We start from the raw sequence: 21,963 nt of genomic DNA on the forward strand, positions 1-21,963 counted from the left end.
GCCAGGAATGCCAACGAGACAGAACCATTCACTCCCCTGGAAAGGGGGCTGAAGCCAGGGAGCCAAGAGGTCTGGCTTAGTGGGTCACACCCCCATGGAGTGGGGTGTGATCCCCACTTGGGCTTGATCCATGGGCTTGATCCATGGGCTTGATCCCCACGGATCAAGCAAGCTAAGATCCACTGGCTTGAAATTCTTGTGCTGGTACAGAAGACTGAGCTGGACCTGGGATGCTCCAGGTTGGTTGGGGGAGGGGCGTCTGCCATTGCTAAGGCTTGAGTAGGTGGTTTTACCCTCACAGTATAAACAAAGCTGCTGGGAAGTTCGAACTGGGCGGAGCCCACTGCATCTCAGCAAGGTCGCTACCCGCAGACTGCCTCTCTAGATTCCTTCCTCTCTTGGTAGGGTATCTCTGAAAAAAAGGCAGCAGCCCCAGTCAGGGACTTATAGATAAAACCTCCACCTCCCGGGACAGAGCACCTGGGGGAGGGGGTGGTTGTGAGCACAGCTTCAGCTGTCCCTAACTGGCAGCTCTGAAGAGAGCAGCAGATCTCCCAGCACAGCGTTCAAGCTCTGATAAGGGACAGCCTGCCTCCTCAAGTGGGTCCCTGACCCCCATGTATCCTAACTGGGAGACACCTCCTAGTAGGGGCCAACAGATACCTCATACAGGAGAGCTCTGGCTGTCATCTGGTGGGTGCCCCTCTGGAATGAAGCATCCAGAGGAAGGAATGACAGCCTGCAGCCCCCACCAGTGATACCCAGGCAAACAGGGTCTGGAGCGGAACTCCAGCAAACTCCAGCAGACCTGCAGCAGAGGGACCTGACTGTTAGAAGGAAAACTAACAAACAGAAAGGCATAGCATCAACATCAACAAAAATGACATCCACTCAGAGACCCCATCCGAAGGTCACCAAGTTCAAAGACCAAAGGTACATAAATCCACAAAGATGGGGAGAAACCAGCACAAAAAGGCTGAAAATTCCAAAAACCAGAACACCTCTTCTCCTCCAAAGGATCACAACTCCTTGCCAGCAAGGGAACAAAACTGGAAGGAGAATGAGTTTGACGAATGACAGGAGTAGGCTTCAGAAGGTAGGTAATAACAAACTCCTCCGAGCTAAAGGAACATGTGCTAACCTAATGCAAGGAAGCTAAGAACGCTGAAAAAAGGTTAGATGAATTGCTAACTAGAATAACCAGTTTAGAGAAGAACATAAATGATCTGATGGAGCTGAAAAACACAATACAAGAACTTCATGAAGCACACACAAGTATCAACAGCCGAATCGATCAAGCGGGAGAAAGGATATCAGAGATTGAAGATCTACTCAATGAAATAAAGTGTGAAGACAAGATTAGAGGGAAAAAAGTGAAAAGAAATGAACAAAGCCCCCAAGAAATATGGGACTATATAAAAAGACCAGATCTATGTTTGATTGGTATACCTGAAAATGACGGGGAGAATGGAACCAAGTTGGAAAACATTCCTCAGGATATTATCTAGAAGAACTTCCCCAACCTAGCAAGGCAGGCCAACATTCAAATTAAGGAAATGGGACACCAGAAAGATACTCCTTGAGAAAAGCAATGCCAGGACACATAATTTTTAGATCACCAAGGTTGAAATGAAGGAAAAAATGTTAAGGGCAACCAGAGAGAAAGGTTGGGTTACCCATAAAGGGAAGCCCATCAGACTAACAGCAGATCTCGGCAGAAACCCTACAAGCCAGAAGAGAGTGGGGGCCAATATTCAACATTCTTAAAGGAAAGAATTTTCAATCCAGAATTTCGTATCCAGCCAAACAAAGCTTCATAAGCAAAGGAGAAATAAAATCCTTTACAGACAAGGAAATGCTGAGACAGTTTGTCACCACCAGGCCTGCCTTACAAGAGCTCCTGAAGGAAGCACTAAACATGGAAAGGAACAACCAGTACCAGCCACTGCAAAAACTTACCAAATTGTAAAGACTGTCAATGCTATTAAGAAACTGCATCAACTAACGGGCCAACATAACAGCTAGCATCATATTGGCAGGATGAAATTCACACATAACACTATTAACCTTAAATGTAAACGGGCTAAATGCCCCAATTAAAAGACACAGACTGGCAAATTGGATGAAGAGTCAAGACCCATCAGTGTGCTGTATTCAGGAGACCCATCTCACATGGAGAGACACACATAGGCTCAAAATAAAGGGATGGAGGAAAATTTACCAAGCAAATGGAAAGCCAAAAAAAAAAAAACCAGGGGTTGCAATCCTAGTCTCTGATAAAACAAACTTTAAACTACAAAGATCAAGAGACAAAGAAGGGCATTACATAATGGTAGAGGGATCAATGCAACAAGAAGAGCTAACTATCCTAAATATATATGCGCCCAATACAGGAGCACCCAGATTCATAACGCACGTTCTTAGAGACCTACAAAGAAGCTTAGACTCCCACACAATAATAGTGGGAGACTTTAACACCCCACTGTCAATATTAGATCAATGAGACAGAAAGTTAACAAGGATATCCAGGACTTGAACTCAGCTCTGGACCAAGCGGACCTAATAGAACTCTTCACCACAAATCAACAGAATATACACTCTTCTCAGCACCACATAGCACTTATTCTAAAATTGACCACATAATTGGAAGTAAAACACTCCTCAGCAAATGCAAAAGAATGGAAATCATGATGGTCTCTCAGACCACAGTGCAATCAAAGTAGAACTCTGGAGTAAGAAACTCACTCAAAACCACACAACTATGTTGAAACTGAACAACCTGCTCCTGAATGACTACTGGGTAAATAACAAAATGAAGGCAGAAATAAAGATGTTATTTGAAACCAATGAGAACAAAGACACAACGTACCAGAATCTGTGGGACACATTTAAAGCAGTGTGTAGAGAGAAATTTATAGCACTAAATGCCCACAAGAGAAAGCAGGAAAGAGCTAAAATCGACACCCTAACATCACAATTAAAAGAACTAGAGAAGCAAGAGCAAACAAATTCAAAAGCTAGCAGAAGACAAGAAGTAACTAAGATCAGAGCAGAACTGAAGGAGATAGATACATGAAAAACCCTTTAAAAAATAAATGAATCCAGGAGCTGGGGTTTTGTATTGTTTTGTTTTGTTTTGTTTTGAGACGGAGTCTGGCTCTGTCGCCAGGCTGGAGTGCAGTGGTGCGATCTCGGCTCACTGCAAGCTCCGCCTCCTGAGTTCACGCCATTCTCCTGCCTAAGCCTCCCGAGTAGCTGCGACTATGAGTAGCTGGGACTACAGGCGCCTGCCAACACACCCGGCTAATTTTTTGTATTTTTAATAGAGACAGGGTTTCACCGTGTTAGCCAGGATGGTCTCGATCTCCTGATCTCGTGATCTGCCCGCCTCGGCCTCCCAAAGTGCTGGGATTACAGGCGTGAGTCACCGTGCCTGGCCCAGGAGCTGGTTTTTTGAAAAGATCAACAAAATAGACCACTAGTGAGACTAATAAAGAAGAAAAGAGAGAAGAATCAAATAGATGCAATAAAAAATGATAAAGGGGATATCACCACTGATCCCACAGAAATACAGACTACCATCAGAGAATACTATAAACACCTCTACACAAATAAACCAGAAAATCTAGAAGAAATGGATAAATTGCTGGACACGTACACCCTCCCAAGACTAAACCAAGAAGAAGTCAAATCCTTGAATAGACCAATAACAAGTTCTGAAATTGAGGCAGCAATTAATAGCCTCAATTCTACCAGAGGTACAAATTCAGCTGAATTCTACCAGAGGTACAAAGAGGAGCTGGTACCATTCCTTCTAAAACTATTCCAAACAATAGAAAAAGAGGGACTCCTCCCTAACTCATTTTATGAGGCCAGCATCATCCTGATACCAAAACCTGGCAGAGACACAACAAAAAAAGAAAATTTCAGGCCAATATCACTGATGAACATCAATGCAAAAATCCTCAATAAAATACTAGCAAACCGAATCCAGCAGCATATCAAAAAGCTTATCTACCTCAGTCAAGTCGGCTTCGTCCCTGGGATACAAAGCTCATTCAACATACGCAAATCAATAAACGTAATCCGTCACATAAACAGAACCAATGACAAAAACCACATGATTATCTCAATAGATGCACAAAAAGGCTTTCGACAAAATTCAACAGCGCTTCATGCTAAAAACTCTCAATAAACTAGGCATTGATGGAACGTATCTCAAAATAATAAGAGCTATTTATGGCAAACCCACAGCCAATAGCATACTGAATGGGCAAAAACTGGAAGCAATCCCTTTAAAAAACCAGCACAAGACAAGGATGCCCTCTCTCACCACTCCTATTCAACATAGTATTAGAAGTTCTGGCCAGGGCAATCAGGCAAGAGAAATAAATAAAGGGTATTCAGTTAGGAAAAGAGCAAGTCAAATTGTCTCTATTTGCAGATGACATGATTGTATATTTAGAGAACCCCATCGTGTCAGCCCAGAATCTCCTTAAGCTGATAAGCAAATTCAGCAAAGTCTCCAGATACAAAATCAGTGTGCAAAAATCACAAGCATTCCTATACACCAATAACAGACAAACGGAGAGCCAAATCATGAGTAAACTCCCATTCACAGTTGTTACTAAGAGAATAAAATACCTAGGAATACAACTTACAAGGGATGTGAAGGACCTCTTCAAGGAGAACTACAAACCACTGCTCAAGGAAATAAGAGAGGACACAAACAAATGGAAAAATATTCCATGCTCATGGATAGGAAGAATCAATATTGTGAAAATGGCTATACTGCCCAAAGTAATTTATAGATTCAGTGCTGTCCCCATCAAGCTACTACTGACTTTCTTCACAGAATTGGAAAAAGCTGCTTTGAATTTCACATGGAACCAAAAAAGAGCCTGCATAGCCAAGGCAATCCTAACCAAAAAGAACAAAGCTGGAGGCATCACGCGACCTGACTTCAAAGTATACTACAAGGCTACAGTAACAAAAACAGCATGGTACTGATACCAAAACAGATATATAGACCAATGGAACAGAACAGAGCCCTCAGAAATAATGCCACACATCTACAACCATCTGATCTTTGACAAACCTGACAAAAACAAGCAATGGGGAAAGGTTTCCCTATTTAATGAATGGTGTTGGGAAAACTGGCTAGCCATATGCAGAAAGCTGAAACTAGATCCCTTCCGTAATTACACCTTATACAAAAATTAACTGAAGATGGATTAAAGACTTAAATGTAAGACCTAAAACCATGAAAACCTAGGCAATACCGTTCGGGACATAGGCATGGGCAACGACTTCATGACTAAAACACCAAAAGCAATGGCAGCAAAAGCCAAAATTGACAAACAGGATCTGACTAAACTAAAGAGCTTCTGCACAGCAGGAGAAACAATCATCAGAGTGAACAGGCAACCTACAGAATGGGAGAAAATTTTAGCAATCTACTTATCTGACAAAGGGCTAATATCCAGACTCTATAAAGAACTCAAACAAATTTACAAGAAAAAAACAACCCCATCAAAAAGTGGGCAAAGGATATGAACAGACACTTCTCAAAAGAAGGTATTTATGCAGCCAACGACATGAGAAACAGCTCATCATCACTGATCATTAGAGAAATGCAAATCAAAACCACAATGAGATACCATCTCACACCAGTTAGAATTGCGATCATTAAAAAGTCAGGAAACAACAGATGCTGGAGTGGATGTGGAGAAATAGGAACACTTTTACACTGTTGGTGGGAGTGTATATTAGTTCAACCATTGTGGAAGACAGTGTGCTGATTCCTCAAGGATCTAGAACTAGAAATACCATTTGACCCCGCAATCCCATTACTGGATATATACCCAAAGGATTATAAATCATTCTATAAAGACACATGCACATGTATGTTTATTGTGACACTGTTCACAATAGCAAAGACTTGGAACCAAACCAAATGCCCATCAATCATAGACTGGATAAAGAAAATGTAGCATATATACACCATAGGATATTATGCAGCCATAAAAAAGGATGAGTTCATGTCCTTTGCAGGGACATGGATGACGCTGGAAACCATCATTCTCAGCAAACTAACACGAGAACAAAAAACCAAACACTGCATGTTCTCATAAGTGGGAGTTGAACAGTAAGAACACATGGACACAGGGAGGGGAACATCACACACCAGGGCCTGTCGGTGGGTGGGGGATAGGGGAGGGATAGCATTAGGAGAAATACCTAATGTAGATGACAGGTTGATGGGTGCAGCAAACCACCACGGCACATGTATACCTATGTAACAAACCTGCACGTTCTGCACGTGTACCTACCTCAGAACTTGAAGTATAATAAAATAAATAAATACTTTCAACATTAAAAAAAAGAAAAACACCCTTAGAGAATTGAGGACCTCGCACAATCCTAATTCTTCACCAAAAGCCACCTAGCAGACCTGCTATTCAGACGAATCTGACTTTTTTGGTATTTTCAAACAACAGCCTCCCACCCTGCTTCAATGGCTATTCTGATGCCACTGCCGTGGCAGTAGTCGTTTCAGTCAAATTTGTTTGCATTTCTTAAAGTGACATTATTAATTCCTGAAAACGATTTAACAGTATCAAAATGCCTGAATATAAAAGTGGAGCTATGATGTTTATTCGGAATTAAACCACTCCCTTGTCCTCTTGAAAAAATAACATATTTCTTTTAGCTTTACTCTTTTCTGGCTAAATAAGAGAAGTGACTGCAGGTAGTCTTTTTGGGAGAATTGTGTGCCACCTAAACTTTCTTTTCTTTTTTTTTTTCTTTTGAGACGGAGTTTTGCTCTTGTTGCCCAGGCTTGAGTGCAGTTGCACAATCTCGTCTCACTGCAGCCTCTGCCTCCTAGGTTCAAGCGATTCTCCTGCCTCAGCCTCCTGAGTAGCTGGGATTACAGGTGCCCACCACCACGCCAGCTAATTTTTTGTGTTTTTAGTAGAGACAGGGTTTCATCATGTTGGCCAGGCTCCTGGCCAAATCTCAAACTTCTGACCTCAAGTGATCCACCCACCTCGGCCTCCCAAAGTGCAGCGATTACAGGCGTGAGCCACTGCACGTGACCACCACCTAAACTTTCCATGGCCACACTGTTACAGATCCTTATTCACAACATACAAACAACCTTGTTCACTCAGCACTGGGCACCAAACTGTGCGCTGTATACTCATAGAAGCAGAGGCTATGACTTTTATTTATTCATTCATTCATTCAGCAGATTGTAGTATCTTCTACTGATGGTGGGCTGGATACTTCTTAGGTACCACATTGGGCCTATTGCATCATGGGCTCATAGTAAAAGTTCCATATGTCCAGGAATGATGTAAAGCCAACAGTGGAATAATGCAAGCAACTATTTTTCTAGAAGAAATAGACTTTACCAGAATGCCAAAATGGGCTGCTAAAGGAAGGGCAGCCCATCAGTGCCGTCACCAGCTCCTGAAACCCCGGGGCCTGTTTACTCCCACCATTGCAGTGGAGGACATGTCTGAGCCTCCTGCTTGGCTTTAACCCCGACATTAGTTCCTTCATTGTTTCAGTGTAAGTAGCTTGGGTAATGTGCAGATAATTTCTTTGCCTTGTATTATTTATGCTGAGAATCAACTGGTTGGGTCGTCAGTTCCTAGGGAGAGGCTAATGGGAAGGTGATCTATAGAGTGTGATAGAAGACAATCTAGCTTTCTTGCTGCATCTTTTCTTCCTTCAGAACGTCAGCTTCTATTTTCCCTCCCAACTCCCAGTAGGATATTCCTGAGTGAAAGAAAGGCCAAGAGGAGAGAATGAGATCTAGCAAAATTGTAAACAAAGGAACAGAGCCACAAACCTGTTTTACATTCACTTAAAATGTTACATTGATTGATTAAACAGTTTAAAAATATCTTCATAGTATATGATACCTTTGATCTTAAAACCAGGTCATGTTAAGGTGACCTCTATTGAAGAGTTCTATTTAGGGTTACTGTGTGCCAACCACCCTCATTAAAATAGTCACAGATGTAAGTAGAGGAAACCAGATAAAAGGAAAGATCTCTATCTGCTTCCCCATAGTAATCCTTACATAGCATAACTTGAGTTAAGAACAGCCAGATGGAAGAGATAATGGGGCAAGGTGTGGGGAAACAGAGCAGAGCTTCTCTCCTCTGGGAGCGCCACCCTCCCAGCACCTCCATATGTTCAGCAACCCAGAAGTTCCCCTAAACTCTGTCCTATTGAGTTTTTATGGAGGCGGCTTTTCATAGGCATGATTGATTTGATCATTGACCACTGGTGATTATCTAAATCCCCAGCTCCTTTCCCTTCCAAGGGGTTGGGGCTGGAGCTGAAAGTTGCAGCCTTCTTATTGCATGGTTGATTCTCCAGCAGCCACCCCCACACCTGTCACATTAGCCTACAAAAGACACTTACCACTTCAGAGAGTCCAAGAGTTTTAGGAGTCCTGTGCCAGGAAATGGGGGCAGAGACCAAGAATAGATTTATTATTAAAAGTCACAATATCACAGGCAGTTTCTTTAAACTAAGCATTCACTTACCATACAACTCAGCAATTTTACTGTTGGGCATTTATCCCAGAGAAATAAAAATATATTCAATACAGAAATTTCTATAGTTTTATTCACAGTGCCACAAATTGGAAGGAAAGTACTTAAATGCCCTTCAGCGGGTGAACAGTGAAACAAACTATGCATCCATGTCATAGAATACTACTTGGCAGTAAACAAGAGCAAACTGGACATGTGGAGCAACTTGGATTGGTCTCAGGGCATTGTGCTGAATGAAAAGCCTTAAGATGTCACATGAACGATTCCATTTGGTAACATTCTTTAAATAACAGAATCATATAAATGAAAAACACATGAGTGGTTGCCAGAGGTTAGGAGTGTTGGAGTGTGCAGAGGTATGTGATGGTCAGAGATAACATGAAAGAGAAGTCTGTGGTGATGGAATAGTCCTGTAACTTGATAGAGGCTGTTGTTACAGGAAGCTGCCCATGTGATGAAATGACAGAGACCCGCACATGCGCATTGTTACAATGTCAGATTCCTGGTTTTGCTCCTGTACTGTAGTCACGTAAGATGTGAGCACTGGGGAGACTGTGAGGAAGAATTCTGAGCAGAAGGCTCACGTGGCTTCCTGCCTCCTACCATGCCACCCCCACCAGATGCATTAAATTTCTGGTCTGAATCAGCCTGCCTCTGTCCTCATCCATCTGACTGTCTGTCTCTTTCTTTCCCTCCCTCCCTGCCTCCTCACTGTTTCACATGGTCATTGTAAAGAAGAAACCTAAAAAATTCGGAAATGTAGATAAATTGAAAGGAAAAATTTTAAACCATGAGGTTGTTTCTTTCTTATTTAAATATGGTGGTTCCCTTGTTTCGTCAGCCATAGGCTTTGGGCCTGGGCAGGATCTGTAGCCCACAGCCTTTGAGTTCTTGACCTGTCCTCTGAGATTTTTAGGGTTCAAAGTAGAAAGACTTGGTCCCTGCTTCCAGTCCTATCTGGTACCCACTCCCTAATCTTTTCTGGCTAACCATTGTGCTTCCCAGTAATTATGTTTACCATTTTCTCACATAGGGATTAACAACATAGGCTCTGGACTCAGAGTGCCTAGGTTTAAATCTTGACTCCACCACCTCCTTAGTAGTTATTCAGTCTCTTTGTGCCTCAGTTTCTTCATTTGTAACTAACACCTATCTCAGAAGCCATGGGAAGGATTAAGGGATGTGATAGGAAGCACTCACTGACTCTTGGATATCATTATTTATGGTTGTTAGTTGGTGTCTCTGCTGCATTTTGTTTATCGCTGCTGGTTCCGTGACTGTCCATCAGTGTGCCCTGTGCTTGTTCTGTAGATTTTATTTCACAGTCTCTTGGTTTTGGTGGGTGGCACACTGCCCTGAGAGGACAGGGACGTGAGAAAGATTCTGAGCCCTTATTTGTCTCTAGTGCTACATCATGATTGTCATCATTGCTGTAAACCAAAAAGTATCTGAGACAAGTCTTATTCAATTTAGAACGTGTATTTTGCCAAAGTTAATGACACCCATGACACAGCCTCAGGAGGTCCTGACAACATGCGCCCCGGGGTGGTCGGGGTACACCTTGCTTTTATACATTTCAGGGAGACTTGAGACATCAATCAATATATGTAAGATGTACATTGGTTCGGTCCAATAAGGCGGAACAATTCGAAGTAAGGGGTTTCCAGGCCAGAAGTAGATAAGAGACAAAAAGTTGCATTCTTTTGAGTCCTTGATCAGCCTTCCAATGAATACACAATTGTGTCTGTCTCAGTGAACCTACATTTTTACATGAACAATAGGGTAGAGGAAGCAACCAGTTATGCGTTTGTCTCAGGTGAGCCTCAAAGGGATGACTTTGAGTTGTGTCTGTCCTTTTTCCATAAGGAGTTTTCTTGTGGGCAAATGGTGAGGGAGGGATGTAGGTTGTTATCTTTGTAGCTATCTTATTTAGCAATAAAACAGGAGGCAAATTTGCCTGACGTAGTTTCCAGCTTGACTTTTTCCTTGGCTTAGTGATTTAGTTTCCTTTCGCATTGCTAACTCAATCACAGGAGACAGGAGTGTGGACTGAATATAGCAAGAATGCCAAAGTATGTAACAGCTTCCTTAGTCATGATAGAGACTGAGAAACATCGGCTCACCTGAGCTTTGAGGTTAGCTGGAGTCCAGTAGAAGAGTTATAACTAAACACCGGCCCTTGTCTGTTTCTACTTGTGCCCATTCATTGAAGCTGAGATTGGACTGTGACTAGGTACCGGTAGCAAAAGTGATAGAAGTCAAACATAGCTCTTAGTTTTAGGGGCTCATGGCCTCCTGGGGAAGGGACCCATCAGGCATAGCTGGCAGTCATGGCCAGGGTTGTGGAAGCCCAGGTCCGGGCAGGGTTCAAATGCTCCTCAGAGTGTGCCAGCAGCCTCAGCCTCAGGCAGAGCTTGTCAGAGGGTATTTTACAAGGTCTCTAAAAGCCTCTTATGCCCTCCAGAGTGAAAAGCACAGCATTGTTGATGAAGTCTTGTGGCAAATATGCAAGGCACGTGTGGATATTTCTTTCTCTTGGAGGCTTACGAGGTAGCCCCAGTCTCCTGGTGCAGTGTTTGTAGCATAGTCCACTGGGACTGCTGCTCTGACAAAGACTGTGTCACTACTTTGTGGAATGTTTTTTAGAACTTCCAGAATGCCTCAGTAAATCCTGACTGCCATGTAACTGTGTACTGTGCTGCTGAGCTCTTAACATGAAGCAGCAGCAGTGACCCTGGCGGGCCAGGCTGACGTGCGTGGGAACAGTGGGAGTGACCCTGGCTGGGAAGCAGGGAGGCCTGGATATTGTTTCTTCTGGCTCTGTGTCCTGCCATTCTCGTCCCTGTGCTCAGAGCTCTCAAGCACCCACGATGGCCTTCTCAGGCCGAGCGCACCCCTGCGTTATCCCAGAGAATGAAGAAATCCCCCGAGCAGCCCTTAACAGTGTCCACGAGGCCAATGGGACCGAGGACGAGAGGGCTGTTTCCAGACTGCAGCGCAGGCACAGTGACGTGAAAGTCTACAAGGAGTTCTGTGACTTTTATGCGAAATTGTGAGTGTCTCCTCTCCTGGAGTGCCCTCTTCCAGGTCCAGCGTTCTTGGCTGTCTGTTCAGGAGCCATCCTGAGCTGGCCCATACAATTTTATTGACTGGACTTTGGGTGGGAGTTTTCCAGGGTGGTAGGGCTCTGAGGGGCTCGCAGCGCAGCATGTTTAGGGAGACAGGAGACTGCCTTGTCGGTAAGACATGCAGTGACACACAGATGGGAGGGAGGTGCTGCCCTCACTGTGAGAGCCCGGCGGCCCCGTCTTCAGTAGATTCCTGATCACTTGGTAACTGCATTTTCATCATGTCGTCCGCAAGGGGGGCTTAGTGTTGGCATTGTCAGTAATTACATTAGAAAAATTCTGCAGTCTAAAACGGCCCAAAGATAAGGGGCAGATGGGTTGGAACAGTGAAAAAAACAAATTACAGACTGTTGGTAAAGATAAATATTTTTGTTATGTGTAATAATCAACAATTTGAAGTAAGCTAACTGGGTTTCTTAATTGAATGAATAAATATATATATTGTATAAGTAGCAAATCAATACACATATAGAACATACTGTTAACTCTAAAAAGCTAGGCTAATTTATATTATTAAATAGGTTTTAGCAAACACATTTTTTTTAAGAAAATGCAGAGTAGCCATAAGACCAGCTCAAGATTATTGACCTCATTCAAAGTTGTGAGCTTAGAATTACTGCATATCCCCAATTTGTCAAGTAAGAGTTAATGAGAATTTAACTGACCCGGTTCTCTACTTCCATAATCCGTGCTCTGTGGTACAGATGTCACTTATCTTCACAACTCACAGAGAGCTCTGTTTGACAGTAACTGGGGAATTGTAATAATACAGTAACCAATATTTTAACTGCTTGGTGAACTCTCAAGAAGATTTTTGGATTTATACATTGCTGCATTTTAGAACCAAACAATTTGTTTTGCATACTTGAATAATGGAAAGCAGGATACCAAGTGTGCTGTGTGAGGTTGATTTGTGGAAGTAGATCAGCTTCATCAGTCATGCCTGGCCTGACTTTTACATATAAATATCTATCTATAGATAGATAGATAGATAGATAGATAGATAGATAGATAGATACTCCCCCACTTACATATTTCTTGTCATCAACACTTTTTAGTGAAAATCTTTTTCCGAAAAATTAGCTAATTAATTATAACTAATCTGATGGTAGCTATAACTGTCACTAATGACTTTTTTAAAGTAATTTCTGTCATCTGTAGTATTAAATATAAAATCAACGTTAAAAAAAAAAAAAAAAAACAGGCATTGTGCCAGAGGGTCAAAGGCAAAAGAGGAAAAGGAAGCCTGACTGGTTCAGGGGGCAGCAAGGTGATTGTTCTGTTTCCTTTTTCCCCCTGCTTGTGATGAAAAGGAATACTTCTTGCAAAATACATATTATATTACCTCTAAAACTAGCGGATTTTTCCTGTGTGTGGGAAGTAACTGTGTGCTTGTTTTTATGATGTATCTACCTATTTCCTAATTCTACTTGAGTATTTGAACTTAAGTAGAAACAATCTATATTATAATGAGTTTAAACTGGTCAGCGATAATCAAACATTTTAATCTAAGGGCCTCTTAACATTCTTAAAAACTATTAAGGTTCCCAAAGAACTTTAATTCATCAGTATTTACCATATGAGAAATTGAAACTGGAAACAATTTAAAATACTTATTAATTCATTTAAAAACAACACTAAGCTTATTACGTGTTAATAATAGTAAATGTTAATATTAATATTTTCATAAAAAATAACTGTTTTCCAAAATGGAAGAGGCTTAAAGGAAAGGATGGCATTGTGTTACATTTTTGCAAATCTTGTTAATAAAACTTTCTCAGATTTGTTTCTGCATTCAACCTATTACAGTATATTGTTTTAGATGAAATATATGAAGAAAATGTGACCTCCCACAGAGATGTAGTTGGAAAAGAGAGGACTTTCCACCTCCTGAAAGGGTCATGGTGACACTGACATTTTGAAAACCACTGATTTAGGTGATAATGATCCAGGACATTCTAGAATATTCTTTTTGGGCTTTTTTAGAGTCCCATTAAGGTTGTTGAGGTTTGGTGAATCTTTTGAGAGGGTTTAGAATTAACAACAGTGCCATATATTTGAGCAGCATCTTCTGGTTTCCAAATAGTTTAAAATACTTTTCCCTCAGAACAATAATGAGAACAGTACTGAGAATGACCAGGCAGATGTGGAGCTTACCGTGCTCCTCCATCCAGGAATACCTGTGGACTTTGGTCAGGAAGAAGGAAGAAGCACAAACCCCTCCAGAGTTTTGTAAAACTGCCACAATCATCTGGCTTACGGCAAAGCTGGGCGATGATGAGAATTTTACAGATTTTTTCCCCAACCCACAGTAACTTTGAAATGACAAAATGGAAATTCATTTTAACTTGAGGCTTAGGCCAGGTTTACTGAGCAGTGAAGCTGCTTCCCTTTCTCCCTTCCTTCTTTTTTTTTTTTTTTTGAGACATTTTAATTCTGCATTCAAACCTGTTAAATAAAGTTGAGCTTTGACTTGTCTGAAGTGATGAACACGGTGTGTCTGCACGCAGTTGTTTATGGCAAGGCTACAAAACAGGATGACTGTTTTGTGAAACATTTTGGGGAGGAAGGCAAAGGGAAAGTTGTCTTCCAGAGGTATGGGGGGGAGTGAAGCAAGTAAGTGGAACCACTTTTGCTAAGGAAACAGCAAAACTTGGAAACCAATAGGGGCAAGGCAGTTAGTTACTCTGTTTATAGAATGGAGACTGTCCACCTGTCTGTCTCACTAGTTGGTTGTGAAAATTCAGGAGAACATTGGTATTAACTTCATGAAGTACATTGATTAAATATCTGGAAGGTCAGAAGCTGTACTAGGGGACTAGACACACAGGTATAGAGCTCATGCTGTGGGTAGGCCTGTGAAAATAAATTTGCCAAAAAGTGAAGGACCGCTTGGCCAGTTACTGCTCTGCATGGGGGACCTTCTCCATTTCCAGGACTTTTAAGAAATAAATAGGTCTTCATGTGAAATCCTCATCTAATTGTATGCCTGTCAAAGCCATGTTGCTTTTCTTTCCCTTTTTCCTTCTTGAAATGAAATTTTGTTCTTGTTGTCCAGGCTGGAGTGCAGTGGCGAGATCTCGGCTCACTGCAACCTCCGCCTCCCAGGTTCAAGTGATTCTTCTGCCTCAGCCTCCCAAGTAGCTGGGACTACAGGCATGTGCCACCACACCTGGCTAATTTTGAATTTTTACTAGAGGCAAGGTTTTACCATGTTGGTCAGGCTGGTCTCGAACTCCTGACCTCAAGTAATCCACTGGCCTCGGCCTCCCAAACTCCTGGGATTACAGGCGTGAGCCACTGCAGCTGTCTGCCATGTTGCTTTCCTTCTTCCAAACTGCACAGTGGTTAGAGCCTGAGATTATTTATTGAATGCCTTCTGTGTTTTAAGGTGTAATGAGGTTACTGATGGGGGAATTTCCCACGTCACCAGCCACAACAGTGGTTACTTGACAACCTGGTGTCACTTTCCTAATCTATGAAACGTGGTAGTATCTCTGTCATGTCCTTTCAAGTGTTTGAAATTCATGGTGTAATCTGTTTTGATTGACAGTGTGATTTTATGAGCAAGGGGCCTGGATTTCTAGTCCTGTGCCTTCCTTTAACTAATTAGCCTTGTGATGTTGGTCTGATCCTTCCATCTCTGTGAACCTGTTTTGCCATCTGTAAAATGATCTTTATTATGTAAAATTCTGTGATTTTAAGATACATTTTATGATATTAGTAATCAGGTTCGTCTTACCGATTAGGTAACAGGACTGGGGCATCTTGGCTGGTTTTAAGGCTACTTAAGCAGTTGTTTTCCACAGGATTTAATCAAAGGGATAACCCATGTCTAGGTTATATGACATGGCATTTAGTTGACATGCATTTTAGATTCTGTTCTCAGAAGGGAAAGAAACTGGCCTTGAGATGATGACTTTTGGATATTTTAATTAAGCTACTTTCTAAGCTGTAAACCCAATTCCTTGAGAGCAGCTTATAACTTTCATCTCTGTCTCAGGTGCCTAACACATAGTAGGCACGCACTCATAGTATATTTAGCAAGAAGAATGCCAAAAATGTTAGAAACAGAATCAAAGTGGGACACCCTTACAGAGCCTCAGATGCTAGGGTAAAGAGGCTGAAGAGTCCGAGTTCAGAGCATGTAAGGAACAGGCAAGAAATTGAGCTTTTTAGATAAAATAGGGTTTTTGTGATCAGATAGAATTTGCTGCTCGGTTCTTAGTGTTGTTTGATCTTCGATCTAAGAAGAGGCTGACGGTCTGCAACCTGCTGTTCTTTGTGTGTTACAGCAACATGGCCAATGCCCTGGCCAGCGCCACTTGCGAGCGCTGCAAGGGCGGCTTTGCGCCCGCTGAGAAGATCGTGAACAGTAACGGGGAGCTGTACCATGAGCAGTGTTTTGTGTGCGCTCAGTGCTTCCAGCAGTTCCCAGAAGGACTCTTCTATGAGGTGAGTTGTGCTGGACAAAAGCAGGGAGGTGCCATTCCCCACCCTCCCGCTTCCTGCCCTTCTTTCCTGAGGCCTCATCCTTCATGTTCAGTTTCATGATGAAAGACTGAATTGAAGTGCCAGATGCATGCTAGGTATTTGATAGCTGTGAGGTCAGAGGTGGCATCTCTATGGCCCATATGGGCAGTGGCGTGATTGGGATACCCTCACAGACCCTGCATTTGTATTGCTCAGTTCATCATCCTATTTCAGAACCCAGAGTCCCTTATGACAGAGCCTTTCAGACCTAAGCAGCTCAGCTCCACATACAAAATTCTTTCTGAGTCTTCAGCCACACTCAGGCCCCCCACACACCTCACCCATTCCTGTCTCTGTGTCTTTCCCCCTTCTCAGAGGACCACTGGACCCACTCTAAAGGAGAGTGTGTGCTGTACATCACTCCTTCCACAACTTCCCAGCCTCGAGCCAGGAGCGTCCATGCATTTATTTTCTAAGGAAAAAAAAAGTATTTTAGGGAACTATACTGTCTACATTTAGCTCTTCTGGCTGCCTATATTCTTTTCCAAATACTTGTTTTTCTTGATCCTCGGGTGTTAGCATATGGTCTGCACTTCCTTTGTAGTGTATTTGGTATTCTCAACATTATTGAAACCCCTTTCTAGTTGTTTTTTATTGTTTTGTTTTGTTTGAGACAATGTCTCATTGTGTAGCCCAGGCTAGAGTGTAGTGGCATGATTATAGCTCATTGCAGCCTTGAACTGCTAAGCTCAAGTGATCCTCCAGCCTCAGCCTCCTGAGTAGCTGGGGCTACAGGCACGTGCCACCACACCCGACTAATTTTATTTTTCATAGAAACGGAGTCTCCCTATGTTGCCCAGGCTGGTCTCAAACTCCTGGGCTCAGGTGATCCTCGGCCTCCCAAAGTGCTAGGATTACAGGCATGAACCACCATTTCTGGCCTACTGAAACTCCTTTCTCACAATAAACATGTATTTTGGGGGATAATCTAGAGATGCTGACCCCAGGCTATCATTTGAAGGTGAGAGTGAGGTGTATGTGTGTGTTAGATCAAATAGGTAATTTACTTTTACCACCTTACTTCTTACATATTTGTATATATATATGCACATCTATATATGATAATATATTTATATAGAATTATTTTATAGCTGGAGATGGCTGCTCTTTGATTTCTTCTTTTGCCTAGCAGATTTTTATGTTTCCCTGTTACATAAACCATGCTTGAGCAAGGAAAGGTAGTTTACAAAGATCATTGGTAAGTCCATTGTATGCCACTTAGGCAGCATTTTCCCATAGAAACAAACATGAGAGCGGGGTTCCCAGGCCAGCCCACAGAAAAGCTGTTTACCCCATCATGGGTACATGAAATACAGGGCTAGCAAGTATGTAATAATGTCAACTCTGGGAAACAGCTTTAAGGGTTTGGGTTAGGGAATGCTATTTTATTCACTAGCACACATTTTTTTAAGCTCCTATTGTGTCCCCAAAACACACATTCCCAACAACAAAAACGTTAGCAGTGGAAAGAGGTCTTCGTTTTTTCTCTTTTCTTCTAGTTCTTTTTTTTTTTTTTTTAACTTTATTTCTTTAGGCCTCCAAACATGCTCTATCTATCTTCTTACTGTTCTTCCTGACTCCTTCCCTGGGCAGTGGGAATCTTTTGGGCAAGGATGATGGATTTAGGGATGGGCAAATGACAGTTGTGAGGATGGACAGGAGCAGGAGAGGCCAATGTACCACAGCAGAAGAGGGCGGGAGAGGAGCTCCAGAGGTGGGAATGGAGGCGTCGGGCATAGAGACCCCCTACTGAGGCTATAGGTAGACTGTGATTAGCTGGTGAGAAGAAGGAATGGGAAATCCCTAGATGCTGTGGCAGCAAGAAGAGAGGGTGTTTGCTGGTGGTAGTGGTGGTGAGCCATGACTCAATTCAGGTAAAGGGACCCGAGGACCTACTTCTACCTTGGCACCTTGGAGGCCTGCTGGGACTATGGCAAGGAAGGAGATGAGACTCCCAAGGCACATTGAAGGGAATTCTGGAAAGCTGGCTTGGAGAGAGCATTGGTCTTCTCACTATATGAATCCCTTCTTTATCCCTCCCTTTTTTTTTTTCTCTCCTATAGTCCAGAGAGGTTGAAATGTCTGATAACACAGCAGGTTTGTGACATGAAAGACCATGAGAACCTAGCTGGTCTCCTGGTATCCAATACGATATTCTTTCCCTTACATATTTTTAAATATAAGATATTTTTATTGAAATGGGTGATTATGACAAAGGCCTTAGGAGAGCTCGGTCCAGGGGAGCAATAGAGAAGAACTCAGAGAAAAAGACAGTCTCTGTTTTCCCAAACATTTTCCTTATATCCCTGGCTTGCTGTTTCCCCTGTGAGCACCCTGGAGCTCCAGCCCTCCGTCACCTTCTTTCTTCCATTTTGCCTGCGACTTAGGAATGAACATGATGGTTAAGCTACCTTCATTAAGCAGGATGACCGCTTCCTGAGCTCCTGCTGCCGCATTTAGGCCCTGTCAGCTGTGAGGCCACTGGTGCTGAGTCAGAGGGAAAGGCTCAGAACAGCCTTGAGCAGCGAAGAATAAAGTGTGACTCATCTCGTCCTGCCCACCCCTCACACTGGACTATAAATACCCTCCCTGGGTCTGTGTGCTGTTATTCCAAAAGATGCGATGAATACCCAGAGCTAGGCTATTCAAGGGCTGTTGCCCAGTTCAAGCTCTGTTGGGTCCTGAGGAAGATTGCTATTTTGGCTACATTGTTTATCATTAAAACCAGCCCAGGGATGTGTAAACCTGCATCTAGAGAATAAGACATTTCTTTTTGGTTAAATGATATTAGAGAAAAAAACTATCCAAGGCTGCTAACAAATAATCTTCACTTTCAGTTATATCCAGCAATAAGTTGTTTTCCAGAAAGGAAAGCTTGGAAACTTACCCAGTTTGCTTTCCATTTGGGACATGACTGATGTGCTTCAGTCTTTGTATAATGAATGCATCTTCGCCACTCTGTATCTTTGTTATTGCTTTTGTCTCGTTATCAAAACAACTTCCTTCCCTGATTTCCATAGCCTCTAATTTTTCTTTTCTCTAGAAGACTAGTTAGGAAAACTTAGAGGTGGGGTCTGTGCACTCACCTCCCCTTGAAAATGTGATTTACTTTTATGGTAGAACTTTCTGGTACTTTGAATTAAATAGGACATTCTTCCCTTTGGCCACAGAGGCAAGTATAGAATGAGATCCTTGTTTCCTAACCACTTACCAGCTCATATATCTGAAGAAATGAGCACCAGTATTTCTGTCTCAACTACAGTTTCTCTTTTTTTTTTCTTTCTTTTCTTTTTCTTAAGACAGGGTCTCACCCTGTTACCCAGGCTGGAGTGCAGTGGCACAATCATGGCTCACTGCAGCTTTGACTTCCTGGGCTCAAACAATCCTCCCACCTCGGCGTCCCCAGTAGCTGGGACTACAGGCACACACCACCACAGCCAGATAATTAAAAAAAATTTTTTTGCAGAAACAGGGTCTTGCCGTGTTCTCGAACTCCTGAGCTCAAGTGATTAGATGCCATTTCCCCAGGGAAATACCCTTTCAACCCAGAGGCCCTAACGCTAACTATAGTGGTTCCTAAATCTTTGTGACATCCAGCATTATCTGCAGTAAGAGAAGTATCTTAATTTTTCCCGTAAGAAAATACTTTTGGGAGTGAAGTGGAGCCAACAGTTACAAGAGTGATTTAAGTCCAGGAAGTATTGCAGAGTGGGATGGACTGAACCAAGGACTAGGGACCTGGTGTGCAACTGATTAACCCTGACTTAGTACATGCTCAGGGCTGGGTTCTTTGTTGGTGCTTCACATTTCTCTCTCCTTAGTTTGGATTTCACAAATGTGTCCCTTTTTTCCCATCACAAAATGCATTAACAGGAAAGACCCATTTTTTTTATTTTTTATTTTTATTTTTATTTTTTTGAGACGGAGTTTCACTCTTGTTGCCCAGGCTGGAGTGCAAATGTGTGATATCGGCTCACCGCAACCTCTGCCTCGCAGCCTCAAGTGCTTTTCCTGCCTCAGGCTCCTAAGTAGCTGGGATTACAGGCATGCGCCACCATGCCCAGCTAATTTTGTATTTTTAGTAGAGACGGGGTTTCTCCATGTTGGTCAGGTTGGTCTCAAAGTCGCGACCTCAGGTGATCTGCTCGCCTCGTCCTCCCAAAGTGCTGGGATTACAGGAGTGAGCCACTACACCTGGCCAGGAAAGACCCGTTTATGATGAGCAATCTTGTAGCAAGATGTTTTACAAAGAGGTTTCTTCACTCATTTACTCTGATTATTCAGGAAGGCAGAAACCAAAATGGAAGACACTTCCAACCAGCACATCTGTTTATCTGTGGATCCACTCACTTCAAGGCAGTTTATGACAAACTGGTATAAAGTACCAAATGAACATTTGCAACTTTGCACTTGACTGGAAATGAGACTTTCAGCTGGTTTCCCGTTCTGAGCTTACTTGAAAGCAGCTCAGAATAATTGTTTTTTCCCCTAAAGGGAATATTTACAGAACTCCAAAACTTAAAACAGTTAGAGCCATTCTTGGAGCTCATCTTCCCCCACACAGAGCAACCCATTTCCACAAGTGGTGGGACCCCAGGGTTCTTAAGGCATTTTGTTTGTAAATACTACTAATTTGGACCATTAATATTTCTAACAGGCTTATTGTATTTGTTGTTTAAATCAGTTTGGGGATGTAATGTGTAGTTACCTAGAAAGGTTATATTTATAGAAATTTAATTCTTCCCAATTTATGATTCTTGATTTTTAAAAAATTTTATATCCTAGAGTTTTACTTTGGATCAACTTCTGGCCTTTCTCTCAGGCTCAAAAGTTGAGCTATACTATGTTTGATCATTTCTACACACTGTAGAAAAGAGGCAGCTCGTTATAGCAGAAGTAGTTCTCCACCTGGAATTAACAGTAGTTGTGACACTGGAGAAGCATAGTCCAGAGTGCAAGAGATTTGCAGGATGAATGGTGGCAAGGAAATCTATTTCTAAGTCCTCTTATTCTGGTTTTGAAGGACTCAATTTCTGGATCCTTTTCTCTTTGCCTGAAAACATGTTTATATTCACAATAGTACTTCTCTCACATTGCAAAGAAAGAAATCTCAAACCTTACTATCATTAATTGCTCCAGGATACCCATCAAAAAGGATTAGTTAGGGAGTGCTGAAACCCATAAGGCTTAGTCTTTCCCTGCCTTATGTATTTTCTTGTTAAGGAGAAGCTTGGCTTTAGGAACTGTGTTGGATATTCTATATTCGGTACAGATATGCACGCCCCTTAACCACAGGCAAATGTCTGAGAAAGGTGTCATTAGGCAAGTTCATTGTTGTGCAAACATCAGAGAATGTATTTAAAAAACCTAAATGTCATAGCCTACAACACATCTAGTCTATATGGTATGGCCTATTCCTCCTAGGCTACAAACCTGTACAGCATGTTACTATACAGAATACTGCAGGCAGTTGTAACACAATGGTGAGTATTTGTGTATCTAAAAGTATCTAAACATAGAAAAAGTACAGTAAATATACCATATACCATGGTAGTATGTATGGTCCATTGTTGACAGAAATGTTATCCGGCGGATGACTATATATGCTGAATTTAGAGACGTAGACAGTAGTTACAACAGCTTTCCTTTTTTATTTATTTGTTTATTTATATTTTTTATTTATTTATTTTTTTGAGACGGAGTTTCACTCTGTCACCCAGGCGGGA

At 42.2% G+C, this 21,963-nt stretch overlaps 1 protein-coding gene across 14 annotated transcripts in view; it reads left to right on the forward strand.

The window, feature by feature from the left end:
* LIMS1 (LIM zinc finger domain containing 1) overlaps positions 1–21,963 on the forward strand; it is a 150,597-nt gene that overhangs the window by 109,959 nt on the left and 18,675 nt on the right. For 12 of the 14 annotated variants that reach the window (XM_054547881.2, XM_054547879.2, XM_054547889.2 and 9 more), the window contains one exon: positions 16,000–16,159. In XM_054547881.2, the coding sequence (XP_054403856.1) occupies positions 16,000–16,159 (160 nt within the window). Of the gene's footprint in view, positions 1–11,139; positions 11,629–15,999; positions 16,160–21,963 lie in introns of those variants that run through there. The other 2 variants (XM_024242601.3, XM_024242605.3) reach the window with 2 other exon arrangements.

Source organism: Pongo abelii, chromosome 12 (assembly GCF_028885655.2).
Source record: "Pongo abelii isolate AG06213 chromosome 12, NHGRI_mPonAbe1-v2.0_pri, whole genome shotgun sequence".
In the NCBI taxonomy this organism is placed as follows: domain Eukaryota; kingdom Metazoa; phylum Chordata; class Mammalia; order Primates; family Hominidae; genus Pongo; species Pongo abelii.